Raw genomic sequence first — 20,769 nt, forward strand, 5'->3', positions numbered from 1 at the left:
CTGTCCTAAAAGGAAAAAGAAAAGTCTTTGCTGTTTTCATTTATAATTACTAATTAATAATAATTTTAATTAATACATAATAACATAATTATGTATTATTCCATATAAGTTCACTTTTTTCACATTTTTAACCATTTGTTGTCCTTTGGTTTTCTTTCTCGTGAGGCATTTCCTTGAAAGTTGCTTTGTCCTACAGTTGTTTGTTAAGATAACAGAATAATAATCTCTATGATGTTTATTGCAGTGACTTTAAAGAGAACCAAATATGCTAATTTCTAATACCGTTTGTTTTTTGCTTTTGGACTAGCTTTGCATGATTCTTGGACACACACTAATCTTATCATTTGAAATTTTGTCCATTTTCTTTTCCCATGACATCCAAAAATGTCACAGTATGTAATTGAAAATAAGGACAAGCAGAATGGGGCGACTTTTTTGACACATCAGGATTATTCCCTAAGACAATTTTTATTTAGGCTTTTCAAGCTGCACCTTCTTATGAGAGGTCTTTAAAGCTTTTAATAAATATAGCCTCACAAATGATTTTGAAATATCTGTATGAAGGACTGGCTATTTAAACCCAGAGGTTGTAAATAAAACACCACTGACACCATCATTTCCGTCACCAAATTAGGAATCCCTCAAATAAACTATCCCAATGTGAACGTCACTCAGTGTTAAAACAAATTTCAGCAGCTGGTATGAAAACTATAATCCCCAGCAAATCCCTGGAGCCATGAAAGAGAGATTAAGCGGCTGCTGCATAGGCAATAATAGTAAGAAGACAAACACATGTAGTCGTCACACAGGACAGGGTCCTATCTTCACTGGCCAGTCCAGAAGTCCAAAGCCAAAGGCAAAAAGGTTGTCTTTCATCACATGGGTTCATTCTGGAAATGTCACGCTGAATAATGTGGAGGTGAGAGGGTTTAAAAATATCCACTGCCAAACTTAATTGTACATGTGTGCGAAGCATTAAATAGCAGAGGACATATTTCAAAGGCAGTAGCCTGCAGGTCCGCTGTATGGTGCACCTCTTTGCTGGTGCGGATGTGGTGGGTGGTCACTTGGAGGCGTGTGGAGAGCAAGCACATTGTGTTGCTGTTCTTACTCTTTCCTTAAATAAATGTGCCATATGTAAAAGGGTGACATACTGCTTGTGTACATACGTCTCTCTCTGAATGACTGCCAGTGTGGAAGTGGGTGTCAGGAAAATGGGGCAAGATTCAGCATCCCTGCTTTCTGTTCCCCGTCACTGTACCGGTAACTGTAGGTTAGTGGTACACTGGCATAACAGCCAGGTCAGTGGCTCTGCCTGGGTGCTAATCCTGATCCTCACCACACCAGGTGAAGACTGTCGAGGAACAGTATCCCCGCAATCTCTGATCATTCATCATCATTCATCCACCATTTGTTTGTTCTGTTGTCTCTGAATTGGACTTACCAGAATTAGTTTGTCTTTAGTACTTGAATTAATTTTGTCCATTTTGTTGGTTATTTTTCTTTAGATTTTCAGCTAAAAACATCTCCACATTTACTCAGTAAGAGCTTCACAGCTATGAAGCCAAAATGAGATGAAATACAATACAATCAGACCAGAGCAAGATCTAAAGAAAATAAAAGTGTACCCAAGCTAATAGACTGTATATAAAAGAGAGACAGAGTTAGTGTGACATATCACATGTGCTAGTATAGTCAAGAAAATGTTGGTGTTTTGACACTGGATGTGAAAAGCAAGACATGACTGGGTCATCAGTAAACATATCTATTGATCTATTGCACAAAAAGACAAGAGCACAATGGTAAAGTGCAAACTGTGTCCAGGATAGAACCCCCCCCCCCCCCCCTCCCTTAGTGCTAACACAACTTCGGCTCTTTGCAAGCATCTGCACAGACAGCATGCTAGCACAGAGCTAGCCACCAGACGTGATGTTAAAGCTGAGTGAAATCCCAACAGCTGCCCAGCAGCCAGAGCCTATACTTGAACAACAAAGGCAGTCAGGCCTGCAGCCTCTGTTTCTACACCTTGTGTTTCTAAAGTACAATCACTGTGCTTGTGCTGGATTTCATCTTTAATTTGTGTTGTCTGCTTTGTGTACATAAATGCCAAAGAGAAAAAAAAAACATTGTGTGTGTCTGCATTAACATATAAATTTGTGCAGCTGTGTGGGACTGTAAGTATTGTAAAGTATTGTAATGAGTAGTATAATGGATTACTTTATCGGTAAAAAAAAAAAAAAAAAAAAAAAAGGATTACTTTATCGGGCAAGTAATTAAGTAATGTATTGCATTACTTTTAAGAAAAGTAACACGTAATATACAATACATTACTTTTTCTGAGTAATCAGGTCAAAACTGTGAATAACCTTCAAAACCACTACCTTGATCATTGAACCTCTTCATGATAAACAAACCATACATACACCTTAGAGTTATTTCCCATTGTTGTCTTTATTCTGTCTGTGAAGCTGACCTTTATTCCATTTGGAGGTATAATAACAACCATAGTGATGAAACACAAGTGGCTGAGAGCCTTATAAATGAGAGTCTTAGCAGTCTGCCCTGGCTTATAAATGTCTGTCAAAATGCACATTTCAAAAAGAGTTAAAATGGGAAAGTAGTGCCTCTGGGCGCAGGATGCTCTCTCACTGAGGGACAAGATGTGACTTGCCTGCTATTAATAGCACTTTGGGAGATAATTCCTGACTCGTTATCTCTGCAGCCGTACTCAAGAAGCCTCGCCAAAGGCAGACTCTTCTGAGGCTCTGAGTTGTATAACCATGCTATCTTTTATTGTCTCTCTCTCTCTCAGTCTAAATTCAATGCATACTTCTTCACTCTCTGTCTGCTTTAGCTTGAAGCTACTGGCCACAACTCAGGGCCAAAAGGGCAACATGACTAAAGCCCTAACAATGATGATTAGCTGCAAACAATGACCTTTGTTCTGTTGTAATTATCTTATTATTGTCTCAGAAATAAAGTCTATTTATGTAACTGCATATACAATCTACATGAATGCTAAAAAATGAAAAGCTAAATGTTCTCAAAGAGTATTTCTTCTGGATTTTAAGGTGCAAAACATCCCAACACCTGTAGTTCAAAGAGATTTATTTCAATTTAACTGGTGATTCTGACTTTAAAAGGCTGCACATAAATATTTATATATAAAAATATATTACATTCATTCATGTCTACCCATATACCCAGTTTTGTGCAGTTTCTTTGAAAGAAGTCAATTTCATAGTGATTGTTACTATGAATGGTCTCTATAAGCGACAAACCACAAGGTGCAAATTGTCCTCCATGTCAGGGTGCATTAACTTAGAGGGTACAAGTGACAAACTACTGTAACACTTGAGGTACATTTTCAGAGATTTTTTTGGAGAGTGTACCTTGACATGTTACCATCTATGCCAGTAGTACAATGTTAAATGTATTCAACACTAAACAGAAAGTATTGTTAAAAGTAACAGTTAGTGTCTCAGGTTTTTCATTAAAACAGTGATGTATGCATGAAATATAAAGGTATTCAATCTTACATGTTTCTCCACTGTTTACCTAAAAGCCAAAGTCAACCTTACAGTCTGACACTGGTCAGTGACTCACAGCTGTTATTGGATACGTTTCTCTTCAAATCATTTGTGACCATCAAAAACAATCAGCTCCCTGTCTTTGTCAGTCTTCAAGTGTGACTTGAACTCCAGTCTCCTGATAGAATGATGTGTATTTTTATTTTAATGTAGACTCTGTTGCTCTTTGTTTATCTGGAGCTGGAGTCATTTTGGTATCTATTTTGTCCAAGTAGCTTAAACCATTAAACCCTTAAACCCTTTTTGAAATTTCTGCCTGAATCCTGTCCAGCTAATTTTATTCCACAACTGCAGGTTCAAAATTAAAACGTCCTTATCTCCACGAATAAGAGACACTGGAGACAATTCATGAGATACAGTGTCTGTTGCCAGGCTACGTATCTGGAAATTCTCCAGGAAAAGGGTGCAAATCTTTGTTTTTACATAATAAAAACTGTGAATTAGAGAGAAGTAATACAGATGCACTGATGTCATTCTCAGCTATAACTCTTTACATGAACCATTGTAATTATGTAACTTGATTAAAATGCTAGTACTAATCACAGTATTAGCAGGTGGCCACACTCTTACCTTAAATTATGAAGAATTATACAATTAAATTTGTTGAGTATATAGATGTATAACATAAGGTCCTGTGCAAAAGTCTTATGCAACCCTCATTACCTCCATGAAGGAGGTTATGTTTTTGTTTGTGTGTGTTTGTACGTGTTATTCTGTCTGTAAACACAACTGCTTGAAAAGTTTGAATGAATTCTGATAAAACTTTGTAAAGGTGTAGAGCGGGGTCATGTTAACAATTTTAATCTTGGCTTGCATCCACCAAGGTCTTCATGGTCAACTTAATGATTTATAGGTTGAAAATGGGCAAAAAGTCTTATAACTTAGAAACTATAACTCTCACAGCTGTGATGTCTACTCTCAGCAAAGTACTGTATAAGGATTTAAACCATCATGGATCTCTGACTTCTCCTTCAAGCTCAATAGATTTATCTGAAGGTTAGTGACAATAATGCTATAGAGACTATACTTTTTGACTGTAGTTGATTCATTTTCTTAGGACTTTGTTATGTACATAACAGGTTCGAAAGAAACAGTAACCTTTGAAATACATCATAATTTGAGTACATGTAGGATGTTGGTGAAGTTTTTGAAAACAGAACTTTTACTTACTGTTTATTTAGTACTTATTACTAAACATTTAAACAAATATTATTAAACAATGAAATGAGAACTACAATGTAATATATCCACATAAATAAAGAAATTATTATACTCAAACAATGTCAAGTATGTTAAAATAGGTTAGAACAGGACAAATAAGAAACGCCTGCACTTGCTTTTACTGTAGTAGAAACTTCTTCAAATTTCTTAGAAAGAACACAGAAGACAAAACAAATATTATTCCATTAAAAATGAATAAACACTGGTCTCTTGGTCTCTTTCTTGTTTCTATATAATTTGCTTCCAAGGAGCCAGACCTTCTTCTAACTTTTAAAGTGGTCTTGAGAAAAAGTTTTTCTTCTGGCAGATTCTCACTCATTTTCTGTAAAGTCCTTGTTCATGGCTATTTTCAAAGGGATGTTTTTTGTTTGTTAAGCCATTTAACATTGACTTATGAATCATTCAAGCATTAAAGAGAAGAGAGAGAAACCAGTATTTTATCTGCACATGACAGACAACTTGGCAAAGAAACCATTTTAAATGGTATCTTTGGGCACTTTATTATAGACAGGCTGTCAAATAAAACCTATCAAATCTTCCAATTTCTTTGGTTGAATCTGCCGTAGGAGCCAGCTCTAAAACACCAGAGAGGTTCTGTAATGGCTTGGGACTGCATTTCAGCCAATGATGTTCAGGATCTTGTCAAAATTGATGGAATTATGAAAAGCACTGTCAGATTTTGATCCACCAACAACACTATCAGTCATGGAGTGGCTCCCCCAAAGCCCAGAACTCAACATTACTGAAGTATTGCACGATCGTTTCGAAAAGAATGGAAGAAAAGGCAGCAGGCTTCCAAAGATGAGCTTTGGTATACTCTTTAAGAAGCTGGGAGAACTATTCCTGAAGACTACTTAAAGCAGTGGTGTCCAAACCCAGGCCTTGAGGGCCGGTGTCCTACAGGTTTTAGATGTGTCCTTGATCATCACAGCTTATTTAAATGGTTAAATGACCAACATGTCTTGAAGTTCTCCAGAGGCCTGGTAATGAACTAATCATTTGATTCAGGTGTGTAGACCCAGGGTGAGATTTAAAACCTGTAGGACTCTGGCCTACAGAAGAAGAATAAAGGAAATCATAGCAATTACTGACTTTCAAGCTCATTGGAATTGTACAAACCCTTTTATCTTATATTCTCTGGAGTTTTCCAATTTCCCGTTGCACAGTATAAAGAAATCAGGGGTCTCTCAATACTTTTGCACAGTACTGTACAGTAAATGGCAATAAACACACTGTGTGTCAATTTTGTCCTGAACATTTTCTGTGTAAAACGACTCAGTGTCTTCCCACCCTCTGCTACCAATTGCTGACAGTGCCTAAAAATAATCATAAAAATGCAATAATGCTGATGCTGTAGTCTGGATTGGTGCTGCAAGATCAGCTCTCTGGCAGAAAAGCATGCTTTCAGTTAATGTTTTACTGATAAGTTCCATGTTAGACATGCTAATCAGCAACATGTTCTAATTGCAATGACAGAAACACAATTCTGTCACAACTGTGCAAAGTGATTGCTGGTGTCACTTACATACAAATAAAGACAGAGTCAATGTAGCAAAATTAACAAAACACTGTGAGTTAGATTAGTTGAATAAAACACGTCATTGTCTCCACTTGCCTTCAGAACCAGCCTCCACTTTCTCCCCCTTTCTTAAACCAACTGTGTGTGTAACTGTGTGTGTGTAACTGTGTGTGTGTGTGAATAAGAAGGTTTCTCTGAAGTTGTGAGGACATATGAGAGGTATGCACTACCAGTTCCAGCTGGATCTGGCTGACACACCTGCTCCACCTCAGTAATCACTCACCTGGAGTACTTAAAGAGAGGTTCATTTATTTTTCCTTTGTCGGGTTTTTACAGTAGTACAAGCAGCAGCATGTTGGGCTCACTGTTTTTGAGCTTACCTTTGGGTGTCCTTGTGCTCTGTATCCCTCCTGTAAATCAGCCAAACTTGTCCTTGGGAACTCCACTCACCTGAAAACCTGCATCTGTCTCCTGGATCTCCAGAAATCAGCTCCTAGGAAAACCTACCTACCACTGTTGTCTGTGTCATCGTTTCACCCATTAACCCCTATTTTTTGTGGCAATAAGCTATAATACATACAGTACATAAATAAAACAGTCATTTACATGTAACAAAAGATTAGCTACTCATTTTTATATATCATTTGGCCTCCTGCAGATGTTTTTTGAAGATGAACCTCTTGTCCTGGAACACCCTGTATTATAATAACTAGCTTGTAGAATTGCTGAGCTCTATTTCTGTTGCATCAAACTTGGATGCTTTGAAGATATAACAGGTTAAATGACATCATTGTCACTGTCGCTGTGTTTTATTTGTTCTTTAAAGTTTGTAATGTAAAATATACTAACATTTACTACCAGTATAGCGTAATGATGCCGCAGTGGACCAGGGGAGTGGTTGTTACCATCATTGTCAACAAAGATCTATCCAGTATAAATCAGTATCATATTCACGACCAAGTTACTGTATTATGTTTAAGTCACATACAACCATGTGATTTAATGTAATTTAAGAAAAGGCTTCAAGTAAAATCAACCAAGCCAAACTAAAACTGACTTTATGGTTTAAACAAATTATGTCTTTTTCTTGGTTTGAACTTTGTTGGAAACATATGAGAGAATGCAAGCAGAAGCTATGTGAACAGCTAGCACACAGTGAGGGTGACATAGTGTAAAGATAGACAGGACCCACTGCAGAGACTGGTCATACGGATTCTTTAGCCTCTTTTAATTCAGTCAAGATGTAGATAACATGGTGATGTATTATCGTCTAAACTCCTCAGTCATGACCCCAAGGCAGGAGAGAGGGTTCATATCACAGACAGTTTAGAAATTCTGTAATTTGACAGATTCAAATTACTGTTGTTATGTATGTAATAACTGTTGTTATTACATGATAATGTTGTCCTTTGTATAATGTACAACCAATGATGCCAGAAGTCCCCTAGTCTGTGATACTGTCATCATTTTCTTACAGTATGTCTTAGCTGTAACTCTCTAGGTTCTTATCTTATTCAGGGTTAGGTAAATATGGGTCCAATGTTTTGATGCATGTCTGTTATAGCCTGTCACATGCAAACACACACAACCTCACACGCCAGCATAGCACAGAAAACTTTACAGTAAACAGTGGGTGATCGTCAAGGTGCTTCACCCAGCTATACTCTGTACTGAGTATTACTTCATGCTGTATGTATATCTGAGTTCTGATGTCTGTTTAGTTTCTGTGAACTTTTGGATACCTTGTAGAGCACTGTACTGTTCTAGTGGTCATTTTGATTTCTTGGTTTTTATTAAATTTCAGTTTCTATTTTCAGCTCCTTCTTTCTGGTGTGTCTGATTCTCTCAGTGTTTGCCTGGCTTCATCTCCCTCTGTCTCATCTTTCTGCTTATTCCTCTGTTACTGATGTCTAGAGTCTTCTTGTCTCTGTGTTTAGCATTGGCCTTTTTGTTGCTTTCTGTTTTAATTGAAGGCTAATTTTCTTTTTGTGAATGTTCTCACCTGTTTTATTCATGTTCACTTGTGTGCTGCTCCCCTGTTTCCGGAATTTTAAAAAAAAAAAGTGTTCAGAGAGTGAATATATTTATATATAGCTCAAAAAATGAACATTACAGCTCACCTTTAGTTTAAATAGTTTTGCCTCCAGTCTTTGGAGCCTTACCTCTATACTCTACTCTACAATAAGGGTAAACATGAACTGATACTATTTGCCCAGCATCAGCTGTGCAAGGTTCCAGCCCCTACAACTAACACGATGCTGGTGCAGAACCTGTTCCATCGAGAACCAGCTACAATTCCACAGATTTGAGAGGCGATAATAAGTAGAATTCTTAGCACAAGCAGCTAAATTCCATGAGGAGCAAGTCACGATGGACAGAATCTGTGAAATACTGCGTACTGCTGCATAAAAGTCTAGTAAAAGATAAATGAGAGTTATTCTGATCTGTCTTTCATGCAAAGCTAAGCAGGTAGGATCCAAGGATAAAAATATAAATATGTATAAAATGTATTCGACTTTTCTCAAGCAGGTTTTGTATTTTGCAAAAAGTCCAAATCTAAAAAGTGGGAAAACAGTGATATTAGATTTGTTATTATTCACTCATAAAAATCACATGCAAAAACGAAACTTTCAAGAGATTACTAACTAAACTAAAGTAATCAAATAAACCTGTGTGCCCAGATATTTAAATGACATTACTGTCACGGTCCCCGTGCCTCACCGGCTGATTCCGTGTTAGGCAACATGTGTTTTGTTCTTGTGCTCTCTCTCTCCCTCTTTCCCCGGCCACAGCGGTGCTCACTGTGGGCTCCGCCCCTGGCCCACACACCTGTGCTCATCATCACACCTGGCGCTGGTTACTACAATCAGAAGGGCTTTTTAAGATGGCAGACCTACACTACTCGTCGCTGGAACGTTGAGTCACCTGCGTTAGTGCTTCAGCAATCTGCCTAGTCTGTGAGTTTCCTTGTGATCTAGTGCTAATTGGATTTTCTGTGTGTGTGCGTAGATTCCCCCCCGGACCCGTCCTTGTACCCCTGAGTGAGCGAGAGGAGCGACTGGAGTGGAAAAGAGTGGGATTGTTGGTTGAAAGAGCAGAGTGTGGTTTTGGACCCTTCCCCCCCTGGAGCCCCGGACCCCTTCCCCGAGCACCTTGTATATATATAATCACCCGGTGACACCACTGTAAATAAACGCACTATCAGTTTCTGCAAAGGTCTCCTGTTCTGCGCCTGAGTCCGTTTACAAAACCGTGTCAATTACTCAATTTTTTAAAAATGTAAACGTCAATATTCAGTGAGAACAAACCTGTGCTGACTACGATAACCTCGATGGCAACAGCAGTTTAGATCTTTTTCAGTGGTTTTGCAGGCATATCTCTAGATATTACTTGCTTCAGGAAAATCAATCAGCAGCTAACATTAGAAAGAACTGTATCACATCCCCTGTTTGCCAGTAAAGGTCAGCCGAGTGAAATTACGTTAGACTACAATGTTAACCATGCTCAAAATGAATTTGCTGGATTGTAAAATCGGAATTAGCTGCTGCTGGTTGTTTCTAAAGCAAATTGTCAATTTCAGAACAATATCCTGCTGAAAGAAATTTTCATTCTGTATGTGATGTGGTGATTTTCTCCGACTCCTGTGAGCCCGGTGCAAAGCTGTGAGAAAAGAGCGAGTCCATTTATTTGTTAAGGCAATTGATTTCTCCAAAGAACAAGAATAGATATGAGCGGTGACACACACTGAGAAATCACTCAGGCTCTCTATGAGGGCATTCATGTTGTCTGCCCTTTGCTTTGGTGATAAATCCCAAACGGGTATTTAAGCTTCATGTGGGAATTCGGTTTCTTTCTTTATTTCTAACAGAACTGGACTGCCTGGAGAAAAATGAAGAAGCACGACAAACAAATCTGTGCTATGCTTTTTTAATGCAGAGAAATACGTCTGATTAGTCTGATCCACACTCTCCTTTTTGTTCACTCTCAGTTTGTTTCAGCAGGCATGCGGTGATGTAAGTTAACTTCAGATAAAATATTGTAAACAAATATGTACACACGGTAATATAGCTGTCTAAAACCATTCTTTCAATAAATGTAAAGTTACTGTAAACATGCACTCTTTCATCACTGAGCTCTCTCTGCACCCAGGCTCCACTCGCTCCGATTAAAGGATAACGATATGCTGTTATGACATCGCCACAGTATTGTACTATTTACCAGTTAGGCTAAATGGCTTTATATTTGAATGACATGATGAACCTGAACTCCGCCCAGCGTCCTGAATGATGCTGATCACATTTGGGTGGGGTTTGGCTGGACATCTTGTGTGTTTTCATGGGGCCTGGGTGCGAGAGCGAAGACTCGGCGTGCTGTTAAAGGGAACCAGAGTACAAAGGCATGAATGCCTGACCCTACGGCGGAGCTCAGTTTGCACCATCAGAGCGTCTCTGCAGTCATATCAGTTCGGACAGTTTACTACAAACTCACCTCTTGTTTAGCTTTAACACATACACATTTACACTCTCTGAGAGGTGTACATTACTTGTTTGGGATGACATTTTTAGTCATTTTTCTTGAGATTTAGATCAGTGTTTCAAACAGAATAATCTCATTCAAGGTCCACATGTCACCTTTATATGCTGGATTTTTGTGGTCGATCCCTATTTTTCAAAAAGAAAAGAAAAGAAAAGAAAAGCATGAAGTGATTGGAATAATTTACACATTCATAAATTTGGTATTAGTCTGCACCTTAATCGTCAACGCTCAAATGTCTCCACAAGTATTTGATCTACTGCCCTTACAATTTCAGTTCACGGTTGCACGCTTTTCTGTCTATTTGCTATGTTATCAGTAACCAGCATGGACACTGCTTTCTAGGCTAAATTTGGTCTTGAAACAATGTATCTTTAAATTTGGTTGAAAAGTGAAAAGACCTTTGAAGACTATATAAAAATCCTTGTTGGCTGCAACTAGGTCCAGGTTAAAGACCAAAGGTTACTGTGCTTTCCAGATTGTTTATTTTAATTTGGTGTATACCTGCTTCTGTATTGTAAAGCACTTTGTGAAGCACTATATAAATAAACCTTATTTACTTCTTACTAAAAAAGTAAATTCAATTAACTTTTAGTTCACTTCAGTATTGTTTATATAGCACCATTTCCCATTAACAGTCATCTGAGTAAGTAAAGTCCCTAGAATATCAGAGAGAGAACCTCAACAATCAGCTTATCGCATAAGAGCAAGCACCTGGTGACCAGTAGACACAGGCTCAGGGAGAGGCTGGTATCTGCCTCACCTGGTTGGGTGGAGAGAGCAAAGGGAAGAGGGAAAAATGAGTATAGAGAGAGCACTAAAAGCAAACAGGATAAAACACAAACCTCAGAGGGCAGACAGAAAGCTAATGACATGCCGTGGTTGCATATAAACACACAGAGAGGGAAAAGATGGAGAGAAGGAGATGGGAAGTCACCAAGCAGGCTAAGCGTCAAAGGTCTGCATTAAAGACCCAAAGCCATGTGTGATTTCTTTCTCCAATACAATATTCGGTTGAGATTTGATTTGATTGTGAAATGATTATAATCACACAGGTACACAGACTCTTATTATTCACGAGTTGCAACTTTTTAAATGTAAAATGTTTTTGCCGTTTATAGATGTCTACATGAGAATTATGTTATTGTTGAATTTTGTGTTGCATAGTGAGCTTATTTCTACCAGCTTTCACACAATCAAAGGTTATTGTTTCCATTGCTAGTCTGACAGCGTGAAAGTTGTGGGTTTGAAGATAATTCATTCATTTTTTGACCACATTTATTAGCAAGGAGGCTTTTTATATGCTGTTTTCACCTTTCAACCAAATCTCAACATTGTTTAGACTTCTAGCAAAGACTTCTTTTCAGTGTCTTGTTAATGAGTAACTTGCTGGATGATTCTGATTTGGGAAATGCTTATTGATTGGATTCCCATAAAAGTTTTGGTCTCCCATCTAGGGGCCGTTTCTAGGCTGAAAAGAAGTATCTACTCTGTTGGAGTAGATACTTCTACTCCAACAGTAGTAGGGTTGTCTACTTCTGACAACCCTAAAAACTGTTGGCTGGGGCTCAATATGGTTGCTCAGCAGAATTGCTCACAGACCCTGGCTGACAAACCCAGACAGAGCAGCTATCCCTACATTGATGTTTTGGCACACTGGCAAGTCAAGTCAAAGCTGGTGCAAAATGATTCACTCACTTTTAAGTTGTGTCGATCCTTGACCACAATGGAAACAGACTGGCTGAAAGTACCATTAGTTGGCTGTTCAGGTAAGCATTTGCACCACTTACTTATTGCTCTGAGCTTCTGCAGCTGAGATGTAGCTGCTAGCATGACTACAGATATGTTTGTAGCATAGGCTGTGTATAAAAGATGCTCTTGTCAGCCATTAGTTACTAAAGTGAGCTTTTTAATCTTGTGGTTTTGAATCAGGAAGTGAAGGCAAAGGGTGGATCTGAATGAGGAGCTGAGCTGCAATCCAATTTGTTATTCACATGTTCTTTTTTACTCTAATGAGAAAAAAATTACAAAATGAACATCATGGTGTATTTAAAAAGACTTTTGTCTATCAACTGTGACCATAACTTCATCAGGAAAAGGTTATCCCTTGTCACAAATCACGGGGACTGAGGGCAGTTTTCTCATAGACTTCAGTACAACCAGAAGTCTTTTTAAGCCAGAGGAGTCGCCCCCTGCTGGACACCATACCAAATTAAGGTTTAAGGCACTTTGGCACAGACTTCACTTGTCAGACCCGGAGGCTACGTTCATCTTCTATATACTACAGTTTCCTTTGATTTATTTGCTGAAACCCTTCTGTAAATATATCCTGAATAAACTAACATTATTCATTTAGATTTATTGATCTGTAGTATCTTATTGCTATCTCATTCCAGTGTTTTTCTCTAATTTTTCTATGTAACTTTGCACTGTCCACTGCTGTAACAAAACAAATTTCCCACGCGTGGGACTAATAAAGGTTATCTTATCTTATCTTACTCTGATATGCAATCAGCTTTCATTGCATGGGTGTTGATATAAGATTATTGTAAAAGCTCTGCAAACTAAGTATTTGAACCATGAGATCGTTTTGCCATGAATGGTGCAAAATCGAAAATTTTCCCCGTTCTTTACTCACTGTGTACAAGACCACCTAGGAAGTGAAGGTGACAGGACAGTAGATTCAAATGTAACGATCTGCATCAGTGTAGAAAACTGTCTTCAGAGAACAACTGCAGCAGCTCTGCATGGTGAAGAACACTGATCTGAGCCTCTCTAAGCTAAAAATTCCACATTATTAACAATGATATATTAAAAACACATTTGTGTGTATAGTATACATGACCTACACCTACTTTCCAGAAATATACATACAGTTTGTCTGCACATAAATTATAATATACTTTGCCGTATTTGTTGGCACAGTAATATGGTTACATTCTTTAAACAATGAAATCGTCTCAGGTGAAACACACGGCCTTCTGTTTTGACAAATGATGAATCACACCACATGGCACCTTGCAGTAGTGCCCTACTGGCACTGGGATATGCACTCTGACAGCTCACTTGACATTGTGAATTGATGTTTGACATGTTATTAAGGGTAAGGTTTCAGTGAAGGAGAGATAGACCCTCCCTGAAATAGATGGATAAATTTAGTCCTCTTGTCAATGCTCTGGTAAATAAAAACCCCAGGGGCCCTGCTCTTATGCCCTTGAGGGGATTTATCCCAGTCCTCTAGAAGCATGCACAGTGGCTGCTGTTGATTTGATCTTTATCTTAGTGATGGTGTGCAACCACAGATGACAAATGAGCTCCTTGAGAAAGCAAAGATGAACTAGAGTGTCTCTAAGCTCTACTTTTAGTCTAGTCTCTAGTTGGTTTATATGGAGACGGCCTGAAGTCTACTTCCAGATCGTCTGCACATCTGCGTCTTCTGTAGGATTTTGGTTTGTAGGCCAGTCATGCTAAGAGGCTGAGCTCCCTGCATGTTTCCACCTATTCCAGACCACTGTTACGCCTCAATGCGAACAATCCACAAACAAAATAAGTCAATAATGAATGAGGCTTTTCCACTTCTCTCCTTTCCTTGGCTGTACTGTGTTGCCAGTCTGTGGGGACATCCTGGAGTGCGAGCTCTTACAAGCAACCGCTGTTTCATTATTCATAACAAAGAGGTGGATCTTCCTCTATTTACTCACTGACCTTGTAAACAGCCACAGCTACTGCCATACCATTCTTACTTTAACCCTGTTTCTCACTGTAGTAGTTTTTCTCATCATACCAGCTGGTTCCTTTACACCCTCCATCCTCCATCCCCACACAATTACTTCCTTTATTTCTTTTCTGAGCTGTGCAGAAATCCTGGCAGCCAAAGTTGTGTTTAGGAGGCAGTGCAGTACTGGTATATGGCTGAGTTTGTTGAGCAGGGGGTGGTTTAGACTGAGAGACTTAGAAATTTTAAAAGAAGCTGAGACTAAACCCATATTTAAAAGTTTGAGACAAGACTTGGAGGATGATTGTTACACAGGAGTAGGTCGGTACTATATACTGAGAGTCCTCTCGTTTTGTTAGCCATCAGTACAGGTTATTTTGGGAATCAATTGTCTGTAGGCATCCCAACATGAGGAATTTTCCACTTGTCCGTATGATATTCCTGTGTTCAACCTGTGTGCAGTGTACCAGTTGGCCCATTTTGCTGCCTGTACAGTGGGCGTGTGTGTATATATGTACTGTATATGTGTGTGTGTGTCTGTTTTTTTCGTTTGTGTAAATGTTTATGTTCTAATCACGGCTCCGGTTGCGTTTCTTGAAGAAGAAGAAAGGCGTCTTTTGAGGTGGGCCCAGTAAAATGGGCACCTGGTTCTTGTGCGTGATCCTGACCTGCAAAAATCACAGAGAAAGAAATTATAATCTATATGGAGGTCAATGTCTTTGATTTGTTTACCAGGATTTATCTGGTACAGTCATTTCCTGGCTTTTCACACAGACAAATTACTGTGACCTTGCAAATAACTCATATAACACAACAAAGCTCTGTATTTTTCCCTTCGCTGAAGGTCTGCTAAGAAATAAAATGAAAATGTCTGAAATGCTGAGAGAATGAACTGACAGTAATTTACTTCCTCTTGCTGAGATGTTTGATGGCACAACAGCATTGGAGATTGGGCGTAAGCAGAGGAGGAAGTGGACAGAGCTGGTACACCGCAAGTTTACTTGATCAGTTTTAGGGATAAATGCCCGTTCACTGAGATACCAGAGAATCTTTAAAAGACCCTAAACTACATCCAGAGAAACACAGTGAAAGTCAAATCTGGTGTAGTGTTTAGTGTGAACATTATAAAGTCAGTTCAACCAACACATTCTCACCTGGAACTTTGGAATTGTGGTCAGAAGTTCAAAAAGACAGAATTATACACTCAGATAGTTTAATTAGTGGTTCTGCAGTATGTTTTAACTTGATTCTGTTTGGCTACACCTGCCACAGCATAAGAAAGATTTGGATTGACTGGGATGATGGGAAAGTCCAAAGAACTCATTGAAAATGTAAGAAATATTGCAGAATTCCACAAGTTAGAAAGCTCTCTTGGAGCCATTTATTACCAACTCTAGATTTTATTAACATCAGATCAAATTGTATGTAAGTACAAGTTATTTAGATTTGTCACCACTTTGACAAGAAGACCTGAACCGTCACCCTCAGATGATCTACAGGAACAAGCCAGGAACCACCGAGGCTCAAACCTGCCATGAACTGAAAGCTGCTGGAACACTTGCATCACTGTCCACAGTGAAGCGTGTTTTACGTCAGACGAGACAAAGATTTAGCCATTTGGCCACATTGATGAGGTAAATTTGAATAAGTAATGGTACTGCCAGTGGTACTAGTACATTGCACAAAGTAATGAAGAAGGAGGAATACCTCCAAATTCTTTAAATCCACCTCAGTCAGCAGCTTGGCAGCTGAAACTTGGACACAAGTGGGTGTTTTGACAGAACAATGATTTCAAACACACATCTAAACTGGTTTTATCACCTCGCTAGAACGTGGGCTGGTTCACCAACCACACTTGCTCTAACTTCATTCCCACCACAGCAGTTAGATTACTGTCATGCTTTGTGTCTTTGCGCGTCACCTGACTGGCATGAGGCCCGACCAGAACAGTCACAGATCCACAAAATAACTGCACTATGCCTGCTGTGCCTGCCAGGTACAAACTCAGTCATTGGGGGCTGGGCTGTATTTCTCCCTCCAGAAAGCACCGAGGCTCAGGCCTGCCATGAACTGGAAACTGCTGGGACACTAGCATCACTGTCCACAGTGAAGCGTGTTTTACATCAGATAAGACAAAGATTTAGCCATTTGTATATTTGGAGAGCTAAAGATGAGGCTTTCGAACCTTAGAACACTGTACCAGCTGTCAACCATGGAGCCACATATTGAAGGTGGTATGTACTCTATTGCTGTTGTTGTTTGATTTAGTTTGACATATGTAAAAGTCTACACAACAGCAAGATAGAGCAAAAATAATATTATCTTTGCTAGATTTGTCATGGTCAGCCGCCCGGTGTCCGAGGAGCTGATGGGATGCCCACGCCCACGGGTGTGGCTATCGACTCCACACCTGCATCCCATTCCAGACAGTGTTGGTCAAGTCACTTGAAAAAAGTAATCAGTTACTTCCCCCAAAAAGTAACCCCGCTCAGCCAGCTGCTCCACGCCAGTCCGTTAGTCACCTTTCAGCGGTAACTTGGCTCCCACGTGAAGGTGGTTGTGAAATTCTGATTGCTCTGAACAACGCTAATCCTTTCATTGTGTGCTCAGGTAACTGTTCGGCGTGTTTTGAGCCTTCACCTGCCTGTCCTCCTGCCCGCCTGGAGTTCGGATCACCACCGGTCATCATCTCCTCTGTTTCCCTGGAGCTCTCCTGCGGACCCTCACCCCTCCCCCCGGTTCCCACGGCCCGGCCCTGATCGTAAGATTAATAACTCTACCCCCCGTATGCTGTTATTCCCCCGCTCCCCAGTAACTCTCTTCCTCTTTCTGTTGCAGCCTCCCATGCTCCTGATTATGGCATTCCCGAGTTGCTTATCTCCCGGTCCCTTGGTTTCCCATTTACTCGGCGTGTTTTCCTTTGACCCTTCCGCGACGCCCTTAGTTAGAAATAAAGTTTATTTTGTATGCACCTTGGTGTATTGTCTCTGCTTCTGGGTCCAGCTTGTGTGCTGAACTACAGTTCTTGACAGTACGGACTGGCCAGGATGGACCCAGCAGACCCAATACGCTCCGCAATTAACAAACAGGGCGCTATTTTTGGTCGACACGATCAGCTGCTCCAATCACTCCAGGACCAATACCAGGAGCTTAGTGACACTCAGGACGAACTGTGTGCCAAACAGCACGATCCTATGTACTGCAGCGTATCTTCTCCGCCGCTGGAACCCTTCCACGGAGAGCTAGACCTGTGTGGGGGGTTCCTTTTTCAATGCTCACTAATTTTTAGCCGTGCGCCGCACGCCTTCCCCACGGATGCTGCTAAGATTTCCCACTTTGTGGGGCTGCTGCGGGGATGAGCGTTAGCATGGGCTGAGGCTTATTTAACCTCTCACCCAATTCATCGTTGCGATTACGATGACTTTCTGGAGGAGTTCAAGGCGACCTTCTCGCCTCCAATCTCTGAGGACGCTGACGCACAGAAATTGCTGGCGCTTCGTCAGGGGCAGCACAGTGTAGCTGAGTATATAGTTGAATTTCGAACCAGGGTGGTTGCCGTGGGTTGGCCCGATTCGGCCCTCTGTGGGATCTTTTTACGCTCGCTGAACGATCAGATGAGAGACCAGCTTGCGTTCCACGAGGAAACAAAATCCTTCGAGGAACTGGCTTCCCGAAGGCTCAAGAGTTGGGAGTTCGCCTTGTAATCGGAAGGTTGCCGGTTCGAGCCCCGGCTTGGACAGTCTCGGTCATTGTGTCCTTGGGCAAGACACTTTACCCGTTGCCTACTGGTGGTGGTCAGAGGGCCCGGTGGCGCCAGTGTCCGGCAGCCTCGCCTCTGTCAGTGCACCCCAGGGTGGCTGTGGCTACAATGTAGCTTGCCATCACCAGTGTGTGAATGTGTGTGTGAATGGGTGGATGACTGGTTGTGTAAAGTGCTTTGGGGTCCTTAGGGACTAGAAAAGTGCTATACAAATACAGGCCATTTACCATTTACCATCCCTCGCCCGCAGGATTGATAGACGCCTGCGGGAGAGGGATGCCGAGCGGCGGCTTAAGCCATCAAGACCCGTATTACGCCCCGAGTTTTGCGTTTCGTCGTCCCTACCCGTGGCTGCGGGCGCTCATTCTCCATCGCCTCCCCCACCCGAACCCATGCAAATCGGTTGCTCCCGGCTCTCACCGGAGGAAAGGGAACACCGTTTTCGGGCTGGGGACTGCCTGTACTGTGGGAAGCCTGGTCATCGCATCGCTGCTTGCCTGGTTTGCCCAAACGAGGAAGTCCGGGGATACGGGTGGGCAGCACTTTGAGCACAACTAGACCCCGATTGTTAATGTCTGTTACCATCGTGACCAACAGCAAGACTTTTACATGCTCTGCGCTGGTGGACTCCGGGGTGGAGCAGAACCTAATGGATGAGAAACTGGCAAGGGAGTTAGAGTTATCACTTACACCGCTTGAACCACCCATCCCCGCATCCACGTTGAATAATCAGGTGTTTGCTTTCATCACTCACCAAACCGCGCCAGTAAAGTTAGTCTTGTCAGGAAATCACGAGTTACTTTCCTTTCTCACGTTCCCTTCCCCTGACACCCCGCTCATTCTAGGTTATCCCTGGTTACAGAGACATAATCCTCACATTGATTGGGCCGGGAAAAAGATCACCAGCTGGAGTCTGTTTTGCTTGGCGAACTGCTTGAGGTCAGCCGTTCTCCCTGCCACAGCAGAGCGAGCCCCACCCCCGTTGCAAGCACCAGACCTTTCCTCCATCCCTCTAGAGTATCATGATTTACAGCAGGTGTTCAATAAAGATAAGGCGCGCTCACTACCACCTCACCGACCATACGATTGCGCCATTTACTTACTTCCGGGAGCCCCGCTGCCCTCTAGCAGACTGTACAACCTGTCTCGTCCCGAGAGAGAATCTATGGAGAACTACATCCAGGAATCGCTGGCAGCAGGAATAATCAGACCGTCTTCCTCTCCCGTCGCTGCGGGCTTCTTCTTTGTGGGAAAAAAAGACGGGTTGCTGCGGCCGTGCATCCATTACCGAGGTTTGAACGACATTACTGTAAAGAATAAATACCCTCTCCCACTAATCAACTCTGTTTTCGAATCACTCCAGGAAGCCACAGTTTTTAGCTGGACCTCCAGAATTGGTGATGCCGTTCCGCTTAACTAACGCCCCAGCGGTTTTTCAGGCCCTAGTCAATGACGTGTTACGGGACTTCTTGAACGTGTTTGTTTTTGTGTATCTGGATGATATTTTGATTTTCTCCAGGACTCTCGAAGAGCATCACGTCCACGTAAGGAGTGTGTTACAGCAGCTGCTTGAGAACAGATTGTACGTCAAGGCAGAAAAATGTGAGTTCCACACCTCATCTATTTCCTACTTGGGCTATATTTTGGCAGGGGGACAGGTGAAGACCGACCCAGTAAAGGTCAAGGCGGTGCTGGAATGGCCGGTCCCAGAGTCATGGAAGAAGCTCCAACGCTTCCTCGGGTTTGCGAACTTTTACCACTGCTTCATTTGGAACTACAGCCAAGTGGCCGCGCCTCTCACCCAGCTCACCTCATCTAAGGTACCTTTCACCTGGCCCCCAGAAGCTCACGCAGCTTTTGTTAAGTTGAAGCAATTGTTTACATCCGCACCCATTCTAACCCATCCTGACACTTCTAAGCAGTTTATCGTAGAGGTTGACGCGTCTGACGCCGGAGTTGGAGCAGTTCTCTCCCAGAGGTCCGGGCCACAAGGTAAGCTCCAGCCATGCGCCTACTTCTTGCGCGGACTCACCCCCACGGAGAGAAACTATGACGTCGGCAACAGGGAGCTCCTGGCTATAAAACTTGCCTTAGAGGAATGGTGCCACTGGCTGGAGGGGGCTGAACAGCCTTTCCTCATATGGACAGACCATAAAAATTTAACTTACCTCAGAACAGCCAAGAGATTAAATTCACGACAAGCCTGCTGGTCTCTATTCTTCACTCGCTTTAACTTCACTCTCTCCTACCGCCCAGGGTCACGGAATGTCAAGCCCGACGCGCTCTCTCGTCAGTATTCCTCAGACAATGAAGCATCCTCTCCCGCCACTGTCCGGCCCTCCACCTGCGTGGTGGGCGCTCTCACCTGGGACATTGAGGAGACTATCTGCCAGGCTCTCCCGGGGGACCCCCACCCAGGTACCGGGCCACC

General features: G+C 41.6%; 1 protein-coding gene and 1 long non-coding RNA gene across 7 annotated transcripts in view; one reads left to right on the forward strand and one right to left on the reverse strand.

The window, feature by feature from the left end:
• Nucleotides 1-5,719: 5,719 nt before the first annotated feature.
• LOC112844057 (uncharacterized) lies at nucleotides 5,720-11,437 on the forward strand. The gene is made up of 2 exons (XR_003216616.1): nucleotides 5,720-9,259; nucleotides 9,340-11,437. It is a non-coding gene; the product is annotated as an uncharacterized LOC112844057 (long non-coding RNA).
• dgkg (diacylglycerol kinase, gamma) overlaps nucleotides 10,242-20,769 on the reverse strand; it is a 141,602-nt gene continuing 131,074 nt past the window's right edge. For all 6 annotated transcript variants that reach the window (XM_019353241.2, XM_025903505.1, XM_019353240.2 and 3 more), the window contains one exon: nucleotides 10,242-15,246. In XM_019353241.2, the coding sequence (XP_019208786.1) occupies nucleotides 15,148-15,246 (99 nt within the window). In that variant the 3' untranslated portion in view covers nucleotides 10,242-15,147. The remainder of the gene's footprint in view (nucleotides 15,247-20,769) is intronic.

This window comes from Oreochromis niloticus, linkage group LG16 (genome assembly GCF_001858045.2).
Source record: "Oreochromis niloticus isolate F11D_XX linkage group LG16, O_niloticus_UMD_NMBU, whole genome shotgun sequence".
Taxonomy (NCBI): domain Eukaryota; kingdom Metazoa; phylum Chordata; class Actinopteri; order Cichliformes; family Cichlidae; genus Oreochromis; species Oreochromis niloticus.